The sequence below is a fragment of the Parasteatoda tepidariorum genome, chromosome 6 (genome assembly GCF_982258835.1).
Source record: "Parasteatoda tepidariorum strain Cologne lab strain chromosome 6, Ptep-v5.0, whole genome shotgun sequence".
Lineage (NCBI taxonomy): Eukaryota > Metazoa > Arthropoda > Arachnida > Araneae > Theridiidae > Parasteatoda > Parasteatoda tepidariorum.
This window is the reverse complement of record NC_141760.1, coordinates 20,624,184-20,637,067: the sequence shown is the minus strand read 5'-3', so window position 1 is coordinate 20,637,067 and position 12,884 is coordinate 20,624,184. Positions and strand designations below refer to the sequence as shown.

The 12,884-nt window shown below is 27.0% G+C and overlaps 1 protein-coding gene across 4 annotated transcripts in view; it reads left to right on the top strand.

Moving 5' to 3' along the window:
* The window catches only part of Rat1 (5'-3' exoribonuclease 2 Rat1), a 95,400-nt gene that overhangs the window by 24,181 nt on the left and 58,335 nt on the right, over positions 1-12,884 (top strand). For all 4 annotated transcript variants that reach the window (XM_087165510.1, XM_087165507.1, XM_087165508.1 and 1 more), the window contains exons 16-28: positions 70-114; positions 742-795; positions 1,931-2,047; positions 2,246-2,346; positions 3,768-3,852; positions 3,964-4,014; positions 5,287-5,391; positions 7,197-7,286; positions 8,434-8,506; positions 8,650-8,733; positions 11,029-11,132; positions 11,227-11,306; positions 11,907-11,963. In XM_087165510.1, coding sequence (XP_087021636.1) covers positions 70-114; positions 742-795; positions 1,931-2,047; positions 2,246-2,346; positions 3,768-3,852; positions 3,964-4,014; positions 5,287-5,391; positions 7,197-7,286; positions 8,434-8,506; positions 8,650-8,733; positions 11,029-11,132; positions 11,227-11,306; positions 11,907-11,963 — 1,046 coding nt within the window. The remainder of the gene's footprint in view (positions 1-69; positions 115-741; positions 796-1,930; positions 2,048-2,245; positions 2,347-3,767; positions 3,853-3,963; positions 4,015-5,286; positions 5,392-7,196; positions 7,287-8,433; positions 8,507-8,649; positions 8,734-11,028; positions 11,133-11,226; positions 11,307-11,906; positions 11,964-12,884) is intronic.

The window sequence follows — 12,884 nt, the reverse complement described above, 5'->3', positions numbered from 1 at the left end:
TAAATATATTGCATTTCATTTTTAAAAAAACACTGTTGATTTTTTATCTTTCTCTAATTTGTATTTTAGTTATCTTTTCGAGCCCGAGAAAAGGCAAAAAGGAAAAGAATGAAGGTATGTGGTATTGTAGACAATAATCATACTCACAGCTAAAATAAAAAAAATTCCATATGCTAGTTATTTTATTTTTACTTGTCTATATATTTCTTTCTTATTCATCCATTATTTCTGATTAACACCCGTTGCGAGAATAATAAAAATACCATGAAATTTCAATAGGAAGAAAATATATTACTTCATACTGAAAAAAAGTTGTTATCTAAATTTTTAATGTTTGAAAGATTAGTCCATCTGTTTAGGCTCCATAAAATACTGAAAAAAAAAGCAAAAATTGACAAATATTCATCAATTTTAACTAGTTGGAAATATCTCACTAAATTGACAATTTATTAAAAAAGTTTAAAAATTCTTTAAAAATATATTTGCTTATTATTAAGTCTATTCAGTTAATTTTAGCAATTTAGTATCGTTAATATAAAATTATATATTTACTTTGAGTTTGAGACAATCAAACTGAACTCATTATTTATTTATTTATTTTTGTTCAAAGCTTCTAAAAACAACCTTCAAATTATATCTTACAAGAAAATGATCTTTCTGTTCAAAGAAGTTTTTGCTTGGCAATTATCTGAGAGCATTCCATCAATACCAAATTTTAACTTTGTTCTGTTTTATTTTTAGATGAACAGAGATGACAGGCCAGCTTGGACACCAGGTGGGCAATTTAGTCCTAGGGTATGTCAAATAAAATTTTCAAACATCTTTATTTACTTTTGTGTTAACACTGTGAAAGAAGCTTCCATTTTATTCAACTTGTGTGTATCTTAACACTTTCTGTATTGGTTGTTTTAATTGGCAATTGTTTACATTCTGTTGCTAATAGTGCTAAAAAAAATAATTTTGCAATATCTTTAATTTTAGATTGTGTTCTAGTTTTGCCTAAAAATCATACTTATCCAAAAAATAATTGGTTTTATAAAAAAAATCTATTCGTGAAAGTGATAAACATTTGTTTTCTTCAAAGTGACAGTTCTGGTTTTTAAGTTCAGATAAGAAAAAAGATGTAACAACATCATAAAAGCTGCCATACTGATATTTATGGTACAAATGACAAATTTTAGACTAATAGTATAAAAAAACTTTTTAGTTGACATAAAAGAAAATATTTATATTGAGTTTTTTTGTTTTTTTAATTGAAACAAAAACATCTGTTTTAGGGGGGGGGGAAACTTATTGGAACTTTCTCTATTTAAAATTTTAGGACGCTACACTGTGTATTATTTTCTTCTATTGTTTATAAAATTAGTAATTTTTTTTTTTTTAAGTAAATCCAAAATATCTGGTTGTTTGAAAAAAAAAAAACTTATTAGAAATTTCTTTCTTTAAACTTTTAGGACACTGTGTATTATTTACATTTTTGATAAATTGTTACAAAAAAAAGGAAATATTTAAAAATATGTTCAATATATTTCTGGTGATTTCTTACTCTATATTTTTTGTCAATTTAGTTGTGTTGTACAGCATAAAATTACTAGAGAAACTTTAGGAACTAGTATTTTATATATCTGTTTGAATTCTGCGATATTTTTACTTCCTTAATTGTCTAAGGATTACACACTCATCTACTATCCTTATCTTTTATAGATAATCATACTTTCAGAATTCTTCTCTCCTAATTTCTAAACGAAATTGTGAGATTAAGTGCAAGTAGGAGAAAAAAAATTTATATGTGTATTAGGATTATATTATATTATAGGATGCATATTTATCAAAATTTTTTATTCTCAAATTGCAAAACATTTTTGTTCAAACTCTGTGTTTTTGTTGCCTATTAAATTATTTAACTAAATGATTCGTTTAAATTTTTTAGTCATTATCCAGATCACCATCACCAGTTCAAAATGCTAGACATGAGGCTTATCAGATGCGAATGGCTCCAGGTAACCCACAAGATACTAGACAACGCTTTGAATCAATGTTGAGACCAGTAAGTTTCTATTAATATCATCACCCTTGCTTATTTTTTATTTAGCAATAAGTTCCTCTTTTAAAACATTCCTAGCATTTATTAGTAGAAATTTTGAAAATATATATTTGGGTTGGGTTTTTATTGTTTTTGCAATAACAAATTATAAACTGCATAATAAAATTCCAATAAGTTTATTTAAATTTTTGCCCATAAAAGGCTGACTCTCCATCAGAGGATTCCAGATCAGGTGGTGTCAAAAGAAAGAATGAAAATGAATCAGACCCAGAATCTGAACCAGAACCTGAAGATGATGTTAAGTGAGTTGTTAAAGGTTTTTTCTGTAAATAATGGAATGCTAATCTTTTTAACATGTTTTTCACAGCACATATTTTTGTTTTTTCAACTACTTGATTTTTTTCCCTTTTATTATGGTTCCAATGTATTTAAAATTGTATTAAGATAATCTTAAAAATCTTAAAAAAGTTTCATTTTTTTTACTCTATCTAGTTTGTTTTGTAGAAGAGCCTACTACACTGTGTTTTCTGAATTAATTCAATGCATTATTTCATTTTTGAAAATTTTTTAACTCTAAATTATAATTAAAATTGAAGGAAAAATATTTAAAAAAGTTATTTAACAATTTTTAAATATTGTTAAACTTCAAAGATTTTATTTTAATAGAATTTTATGATAAGGACTATAAAATTGTACATTTTCTCTATGAGACATGTTTTAAATTCTAGTGTGATTATAGATTCACTTCTCATGATTTGTACATACAAACATAATTTACAAATCATGATTTATTAACTAAAAAACTCAGTGGCGCGACAGCCCATAGAGGGCCAAGGCCTACTGTGTCCATCTCAGTTTTCTTGACTTTGGGGTGCAGGAGCAGATGTTCCAGTCAGGTGGTTAGCCGAACGCGGAACCCCCAGTGTTTAGTTCCCAAGCATGCTTGGTACTCATTTATTGACCCACTGAAGGGATGAAAGGCTGAGTCAACCATGCCCAGCTCGAGGATCGAACCAGGGACCTGTGGCACGACAGCGCGAAGCGCTACCGCTCAGCCACCGGGCGTCTTATTTATTAACAGCGGTACATTTACTTGCTCCAATGCTTTTAATAACTTAACTGCTATACAGTTTCTCCTTTAACCTTCTGATATTTAAGATTTGCTTAGAATTAGAGAGTCTCTTTTAAAAATTTATTTTTTTTATTTAAAATATTTTTCTCATTTATCTTGTAAACATTTTAAAATAATCATCTATACATTATAATATTTTAATAATATAAATTTACATAAAACAAACAGGTTGAGTCAATAAAAAATTGAGGGAAAAAAATCACTGTGTAAGCAAAGATATTTGAAGGTTTTCATCTTTGGTTTGAAAATAATGGATTTAATGCGTACTCAGTGTTTGCTGTGAGAAATTCAGATAATTTTTAAGGTGTCCACTTTTCAAAACCTTCATGATTTGTAACTGTTTTAAATACGAGACTTTATAAATGTTTTTTCTGTTAAATTAATTTCAATTAGCTGTAAGAAAAATCTTGTTGGTTGTTTGCGAAAAAAAATAGAAAAAGTTTTGTGCTGCACTATGAATTACAATATGAAAACGGCTGGTTCTCATTTATACAAATAAGTGTAATATTCAGTTAACTGTATTGAAACTCTAATAATTTTGCTTTTGAATAATTGAGGTGTGAATTCTAAAGCTTGTGAATTATCTTGCAGGTTATGGGAAGATGGTTGGAAGGAAAGATACTATGAAGTTAAGTTTAAAGTTGACAGCGATGATATTGACTTCAGACGTAAAGTTGTAAGAACACATTTAATAGTTATTTTGTAATTACTAATAATTTTAAAAATATTCTCTATTTTACAAAAAGGATTGATTTAAAAAATATTAATATATATATTTTATTTTCAGGCTCTAGCGTATGTAGAGGGATTATGTTGGGTTTTGAGATATTATTATCAGGTACATTATTTTTGTCAATATTCATTTTAAGTTAATCTGTATATTTTGTTACTTAAATACTTATATTCATTGCTGGATAATGAAACTGTGTGTATATATATACATATAATAAAATGAAACATTTGCCATCTCTCTGTGTGTTTCTTATAAATCCAGAATCATTTGTTCTATCATCATGAAATTAAGACAGCAGCTGCAAGGTATATTTTTAGCTCTCAATCCAAAAAACTTCCGAATTTTTAATTACATTGCTCGAGAGAATCCTGTAAAATAGAATTTTCTAATTGGTTCAGCATTAGCCATGGTTTTATGTTAAACTATGAACAACAATTTGAAATTGACATAATTTATGTTTGCGACCTTGTAGCTCTTATGATTAAAAAAAAGTTTATTCCATGCTCTTATAATTAATTTACTATATCAGATAAATTAAATTATTATTGTGAACTTTGTTGTATGCACGGTTCATTTTGCCAAATTAGCATTCCTTAAAGTTATTTAAAATCTTATTGATACGCTTTTAAATGTCTTCCGATAAAACTGAATAATTTAAAATCAATGGAAATTGTATTTAAAAAAAATAGTCAAAAGAAAGAACCGTTAATGGAGAAATAACTAATACGTTTAAGAGAAACATAAATCACTGTATGATTGACCCCAATAATGCTAAAATAATTTTGGTAGGTACTAAATAAAGTTATGTACTAAGAAGCAAAATTAATGGAGATATTGCATACATAAAAAATTGCCTTACTATTGCTGACATCAATGATGCTAAGTTATATTTGATCAAGTTTTATTTTTTATTATTATTATTTTTTGTTATTTAACCATTTACCGTATATTTGGCGCTACTAATGTTATGGTAAGTGGTGTAATTTCAATAAGTAAAAAATATTCTAGTTTAATATATTTTTTTTCCTTTGGGGGCTACCAGGTCCCTCCAGGAAAGTTTTTAGCATCAAATTGATAGTGTAAGAAACCAGTGCCTTAAAAAGTGGTCATTTAACAAATTAAAATATCTATTGTGGTAGTCTTTATAGAGTATTATAGTCTCTATAGTTCCATTTACGAAAATCTTTTATTTTATCTAATAAAAAGAGGTTTTATAAATTAAAAAAAGTTAAAAGCTAATGGAAACTTATTCCAAATGATATATAGGATATTGAAAATAATATTAATTATATTTTGTTATTATTATTGAAGATTAATCCGATTTTTTAACAGTTGTCAGTTTAAAGTCACTTCTTTTAACTATGATTTTTCTTATAGGGCTGTGCCTCTTGGAATTGGTACTTTCCATATCATTATGCTCCATTTGCATCCGATTTTACTAACATTGGAGAGCTAAATATAAACTGGGACATTGGAGCACCTGTAAGTTTCATTACTTTAATAAATTTCCAATAACTATTTTCTATCATGAATGAATCTACATCAGCATTGCTTTAAAAGAAAATTATAAGTTTCTCACCAGTAACAATCATTTATTCTCTCAGTCTATATGAAAGATATTGTTATACCAAATGGTTAATTTCAATTAAACCCTTACTAAAAATTTATTCCATTTTTTATTGACTTAAAAAGAATCTCTTTTAAAAAATTGAACCTTGAAATGCAGTATGTACTAACTTGGGTTAAATAATGTTTTTTATTTCCCTTCTAGCTTCAGTCAAATTACTATTACAGCCATGAGATTTTTATTCCTATTCATGATTTAAAAATTTTTTTTTTTAATTCCCTTTCCTTTCTTTCTTAATTTTTTATATTATTTTATTTTTTTATGTTGTTTTTTACATTGTCAGATGTTGAAAAATAATCCCACTGCAGAAATATTTTTTTACATTCTTTTACAAAATGTTTAAAAAATTAATAAATAAAACTTTAAATATTTGGATTGATAAAGGTTGAAATCTGTTGTTGACAAGTTAATGTTTTTTCTCTCTCTTTTTTTTTATTTTTTATTTTGCTGACGTAATTCAATATTAGTAAATAAGGTTTAAATGGGACTTTCGTTTTCTTTAAATCCACCAATGTAATCATAGTTAGGGCTGCAGGTTTGTCGCGGCGCGAATTTCCGCGAAATTGTCATCCTTTTTCCTAAAATCTGCAAATTTCTCAATATGTCTCGACCTGCGCAAAAATTGCTTAAAATTTGATTTTTTTTTTATTTATTATTTTTATTAAACAGAATTTTTTATTTTCCTGAACCTTAAATTGAACATGTAAAATTGATTAGATACTTAGGGGAGTGAATCAATCGCAAAATGACATGAAAATAATTCAGAAATAAGAGATAATCACAATCTTGTCAACTAAGGTGGTCTTTCTACACTTAGGGAGGGTAATTACCTTACTGAAGTCAGTAAGAATACAAAAGAAATTAGAATCACAAAAGAAGGAAAATGTTATAAATCAAATCTTTGACAGAAAAATTGTTATACATGCTATTGCACTGAGCAATGAAATTTCTACTGCCTTTCTCTACATATCCAGTTAATTTTTCCTAGGCTGCTTCTTGTGATTTCTTAAATATGGATCAGTTTCTTAGATGAAGGGGAGGGGGACTAGTAGTTTGAATGTATAATGTTTGAGTTTTCACAGCAATTACTTCTTACAAAGCAACGGTCGAAGAATTGCGTGTTGGTGAAGGAAAATTGATTGAGTTTTGGAAATCAAAGACCGAACGCTCCAAAAGTGGCAATTCGAAGTTTGTCGGTGCCTAAAAACAGCGTTGACACAGAAAGATCGTTTTCTAAGTATAAAAATGTATTAAGTGATGAAAGACGAAGGATAAATGAGAATAATCTGACAATCTACAATACTTTGTACCAAAATTCTGTTCATTTAAATAAAAATATTAATATTGCTTGAAATTCAAAGAAATACTTTTGTTGCGTATTTTTAAGCTTTTTTTATTATTTGCGAAATTTCTGTGTTTTGCGTCATTTATATAATAATTTTTTTAATGTTTAGAATTTGTAATTTTCAAAATTTCCCACGATTTTTTCGCGAATTTGGGGTCTTTTTCCTGCGACAAACTTGCAGCCTTAATCATAGTACATTTAAGTGGTATATGAAATTAAATTTGAGTTTTTTTCCCTGCCTCAAATATATTAATACATCCTTTTCAGCTATTATTTAGAAATATTTTATTTTTGCTTACATATTGCCTTTTGTAGTTTAAACCTCTTGAACAACTGATGGCCGTGTTCCCTGCTGCTAGTAAACAACATGTACCTGAACCATGGGGAGAGCTTATGGAAGATCCCGTAAGTATTTACTAGTTAATTCCCTGCTTTTAAGAAGAAATTATAAGACTTTCGGTCTCAGCAGCCTATTACAAAGAGACAATTAAAAAAATATAAAGAAAGATATAGATGGGCAAAAGATGTTCTATGAGCTAGTTGTCTTGTTTTGAATTGGTCCTTTTCAGTTTCTATTTTAAATGTTTCAGTAACTTATTCAATAAATCATTTTTTACTAATAACTTGTACTACATTCTATTAAAATAAAGTATAAAAATCATTTTACTCAAAAAAGAAATATGATATATGACTTTTGAAAAAACTTATAGTTGGAATTGAATGTATTTTTTTTTTTTTTTAAATATGATTACCAGGGCTCAGACAAATCTTAAAAATGTAACATGCTGTGCCAATCTTTTTGGTGTACATAAGTACATTTAGTATAAAACTTTTTAAACGACCAAACATTTTTTTCTAATATTTGTTGTGAAAACATATGAATCTATCTATTTTTAATCTATTAACAACAAAATTATATCAATATCAGCAAAACAAAATTATATCAACAAAAAAAAATATATCAACATTTTTAAGCATAAATTATAAGTATTATTGATTAACAGAGGGTTAATATGCACAAATGATTAATAAAGTCGTTTTGTATGAATAAGCATGGCTGAAGTAAATGCTGCGCATTATTTTAAACAAAAAAGTATCATTATCTTTTATAATATTTTCTTCCTTAATAACTCGTTGTTCTTTACAACATCTTTGCAGATTTTGTATAAATTTAGGAATTAATTAATATATTGCAATCTTCAATATTTCTTATTGAATGCATGCAGAGGTGAAAAATGCTCTTGACTGGATTTTTTACATGTCAGTTTAAACATTTACACATTGAGTAGTATAATTTTCAAGTCCTAGTGGTTCCAATTTTTAACTTAGTGCAATTACTATAAAAATATTGCTTTAAAAAGTAAATAATGACAGCAAATTTGAGTCTAAAATTTATTTTTGCTCGACTTTTCCGTATCAAACTTTGTATTTAATTCTTTTCAAATGAATTTAATTATGTATATTGTATAATATTTTATTATTCATTATGTAATATTCATTATATTATATACATTATATAATATTCATTATATAATATTTTATTCTATTTCAGGAATCTTCAATAATAGATTTCTACCCGACTGATTTTAAAATTGATCTTAATGGCAAAAAATATGCTTGGCAAGGTAAGATTTTCTAATTTAGTAAACCAAAGTAAACTCATCTTTTATTTTGCTGTTATCTTTTATTTTTAAGAGACTTTTTTTTTTATGAAGTACAGTTTGATTCTTATAATCTGAATTCTCTTTCAATAATTTTATTTATTCAGGAGTTGCTCTTTTACCATTTGTTGATGAGAAAAGATTATTAAGAGCCTTAGAGGATGTATACTCAAAACTTACAGAATATGAAAGTAAGTTGTTTTGTAAATCCATTTTGTTGTAAAAGTTTTCTGAAAATATATATATATTTCTTTTTAAAGGCTTAAATGTTATATTTACATAGAAGGAACTGTAATTGTATTGTTTTTGTAGTACAATAAAATTGACTAAATACATTTTATATAATTTAAAAGAAAAACTAAATAGATAAATAATTATCAATAGTAGTAGTGCTTTAATTACATTGCACTAGAGCTGCACAATGGGTTATTGATGATGATCTAAGGATGTCTACCGTATTTAACAATGTCTGATATCACAAAGAAGAAAAACTATTTGTATTTAAATTACTATATAAATTTTTAAACTAGTATTTTTTTTTCCATGATTATTTTAAAGTATATTTTGGTTTCCATAAATTTTGCAATCACAATGTAAAATATTCACTTTTCTAGCTTCTTTAGTGATTTAATTTAAAGTTAGTTATTTTTAAAAAATATTATCATGCATTGTCATACAATAATAAAACTAAATTTACCTAATTTGTGAGCAATGTTGTAAAAAGTGATAGTTGGATTAAGAGTAAATTTTGGTGTAAGTAATACAATAATGTTAATGTAATAAATTTCCTATCATGTTTTTGAAGACAAAATAGTTTTCTGTCTTGCTAAGGTAACTTTTCTTTTTGTTCAGTTAAAGCCTAACTAAAGGAAAGCTCAAGAACTCTGAATAACACTTTTCAAAAATACATGAAATAAATTTTTTTTTTTTTTAATTATTTAAGAAGAAAAATAATTTTTTCTTAGTACATTCTTGAATCAACAAGCAAGGCATTTTTGGTCATTCTTCACATTTACTGTGAAGCACCATTAAAACTAAATTATAACTTTAACTTTATATGTTAACTATGCAAATCAAAATTTTGTTGACTTGCAATTTTACAAAGAAACTATGTCATGCATCCATCTATTATGAAATTGAATATGGGAGTAAAGTAAAACATTCTTAATATTGACTTTTATGCCCAAACGCTGTTGACTGATGGCAAGTTAACTCAACGATGCGAGTGCAATGACAAGTTAGCTCGTCATTAGTCAACAATTTGTTAATAAAACCTAATTAAAGCAAAAATATTAAACTGCAATTCTGTTTATATGAACTGTTCACATTAATCTTTCATCTTTTCCAAAATTACAGCTTAGTTTGATAGAAGAGAGCTTTATTAGTTTTGCAACAATGTGGATCCTATTTTAGATAATATAGATTTTTCTGTGCACTGAAGGATCACTTTGTTTTTCAATATTTTTTTTTAATTACAGTAGAGTCCCGATTATCCGAGTTAATGTGGATATAAAAAAGAAAGGAAAAAGAGTAGATATAAATGTAATATGTTTAACAAATACAAAATTTATACCAGTACACCACATACAATTAATATTATAATTAAAAAGCTTACTTAACACTTAAAGGGGCATATTTTATGAGAATGAAAGAGTTTTTACTTAAAAAAGCCCTTAATCGTTTTTGTTTTTCGTTACTTTGGCGCTTTCCTGCAGCAATGTTTCGCCATTTTTTATGAATAACAGAAAGGCTGGTGTCGCCTCTTCTTATTGCTTTATACATTCAATAGCCAGGGGTCTGTCTAAACCGAATTTACTACCGTTTAGCGGTACCTTCACAAATTCAATTTTAGGTAAAATGGTAGTTTCACAAATTCAACTTTAGGAAAAACGACAAAATACTTCACAAAATACTTTTTCTTGAAATTTAATTTTTGTATACCTTAAGAAACGATAAATCTATATTTTTACCATGTTTTTGTATTGATTTTTTAATATAATTTCACAAATTATGTCTAAATTTTCACAAAATAGGTACCTTTCAGAAAAACTTAGACAGACCCCTGATAGCACTTTCAATAGCTTTTAGTTCATCTGTATGAGAGCTTTTATGTGTTAATTTTCATTGTCACTTTCTTCATCATCTTTGCTAGATTCATTATTGACATTATTAATGATCATTTCATCGGTAATCTCGTGTTGTCCGTCAGCTTGTTTTCCTGAGTGATTGAACGATAAAATTGTTAAAAAATTTCAGCAGTAGTTTTAAAAATAAAAAATAAACTAAAGCAAAAAAAATCCTTGAAATATTTGATAGCTCGGTTAAAACAGAAACTTGGATAATCGGGACTCTACTTTCTTGAAATATTCCATTTTTAAGTTGTTAACAAATAGAAATTGATCTTGATCCTTAGTTTCGCTTATTAACTGTTCTAGTTTTATATGTTAGTAAAGTTATTACCTCTAATACCATTGTTCTTGTTGTAGTAAAACGGAATGTGAGGGGCTCAGATAGACTCTATATTCGGAAAGGTCACACAGGTTATGACTTTTTAGTCTCATTGTACGATATCGGCACAAACTGGAAACTGGTAATTTTTTTTAATTTCTTTTTTTATTCAATCATTTAACACATAAAATGTTTTATGCAAATATTTGTGTTCATTTTAAATTATTAATTTATAGGAAATAGACATAAATCCAAAACTTTTCTATGGAATGGGTGGTAAAGTTATACAATCTGAAGATGTAATCAATCCTAGAGAGTAAGCAATTATTAATTTTTATATTTTTGTTGGTAACATTTGGTAAAGCCTAGTTTAGGTTTAAGTTTAATCCTTGATTGAGTTTTTAGTATTTCATTGGTTTTACTTAAAAATATCTTGTTTCTTTACTTAAAGCCTATTAATAGAAAATGATAAATGTTGTATCTTTAGTATAATTTTTTAAGTAATATTTTCAGTTTTATTATTAACTCCTTAACAATCGGTACATTTTTAAGAAAACGGTCGTTTAGTGCAAGCATGTTTCAATATCGTCTGTGAGTCATTAGTCTTAGATTGCGGATTAGTCTTAGATAGTTGTGTAGTTTAAAGGACATCAAAAAAAATTCAACCAATCATCTTTAAAATAATCTATAGATAAAAGCTCAGAAAATGTTCTTGGTGTCCCCCCCCCCTGCCCACTCTTTTATGTTTAGAGGTTTAAGAGTTTATTTATTTCAAATGGCAGAGGTAATTGGTTTAAGAGTTTTAGTTTATATTTATTAAATAAATCCTTAATACTTTGCTTAAACTGATTTAATTTCTTCTTGTTTATTTAGTCCTTTTTTTTTAAACTAATAGCTTTTTTTTATTCTATTGCAGTACAATTAAGAGTCCTCTACAGGCTTTGCCAGACATACCAGAAAATGCAGCAGTGTGGTAAGTTGGCCTTTATTGCATCATTAAAATAAATTATAAACATTTCATGGAATAAAGCACATCAGGAAATAAAATGAGTTTAGAAGTGTGTTGTGTGTCAATGTTGTAAAATGGAACTAATTATTTTAAATTTAAGGAACATTAAGTTGTTGTTTCTTTCTATTTTTTGTATTTTACATTTTTGTTTTAGCAAAAGTAGTTTATAGGGCATAGAATAACAAGTTGAATTAAAAAGTTAATATGATATATGAAATATACATACGTTTCTTTAAAAATTTCTCTCTTTTTTAAAATAAAAAATATTTTATTTAATGCTTTTTTTTCTTTCATTAATCTTAGTGTAACTAGCAAAAAAAATTTAAAAAGTGTGAAAGGTATTAAAGAGGTATACAGAAAGCCTTCCTAAAATATTGAATACATTTCTGTTTCTTGTCTCTTTATTTAAACCATTCAAATTTCTCTACTGTCAAGATTGAGTTATAAAAAATCATTGTTTTTACTTGTTATGGGAGGGTCGAAAATTCTGATTGTTTGTATAAATTTTTTAATTAGACAAAATACAGTGAACTCTCGCTACTACGATATCTGCTGCAACAATAACTCCCTCTATTACGATAATGTTTCATGGTCCCTTTAAACTTGCATATGAATTAATCAGGGTTCCCACGGCCTTGAAAAAGCCTTGAAAAGTACTTGAATTTCATTTTGATTTTCAAGGGCCCCTAGAAGTACTTGAAAATTTCGAAATGACCTTGAAAAGTATCGAAAACTCAGGAAAACAGCCCTATTTCCAGTATTTCTATGTTTAACTTTTTGACGCGCGTAAGTGTGAGAGAATGACTTCCCCGTCTTTCTGATGATGACACGTACTGTTTGATTTTATGTACGTTTGGCTGATTTTAGGAATTTTAAATATTGGGA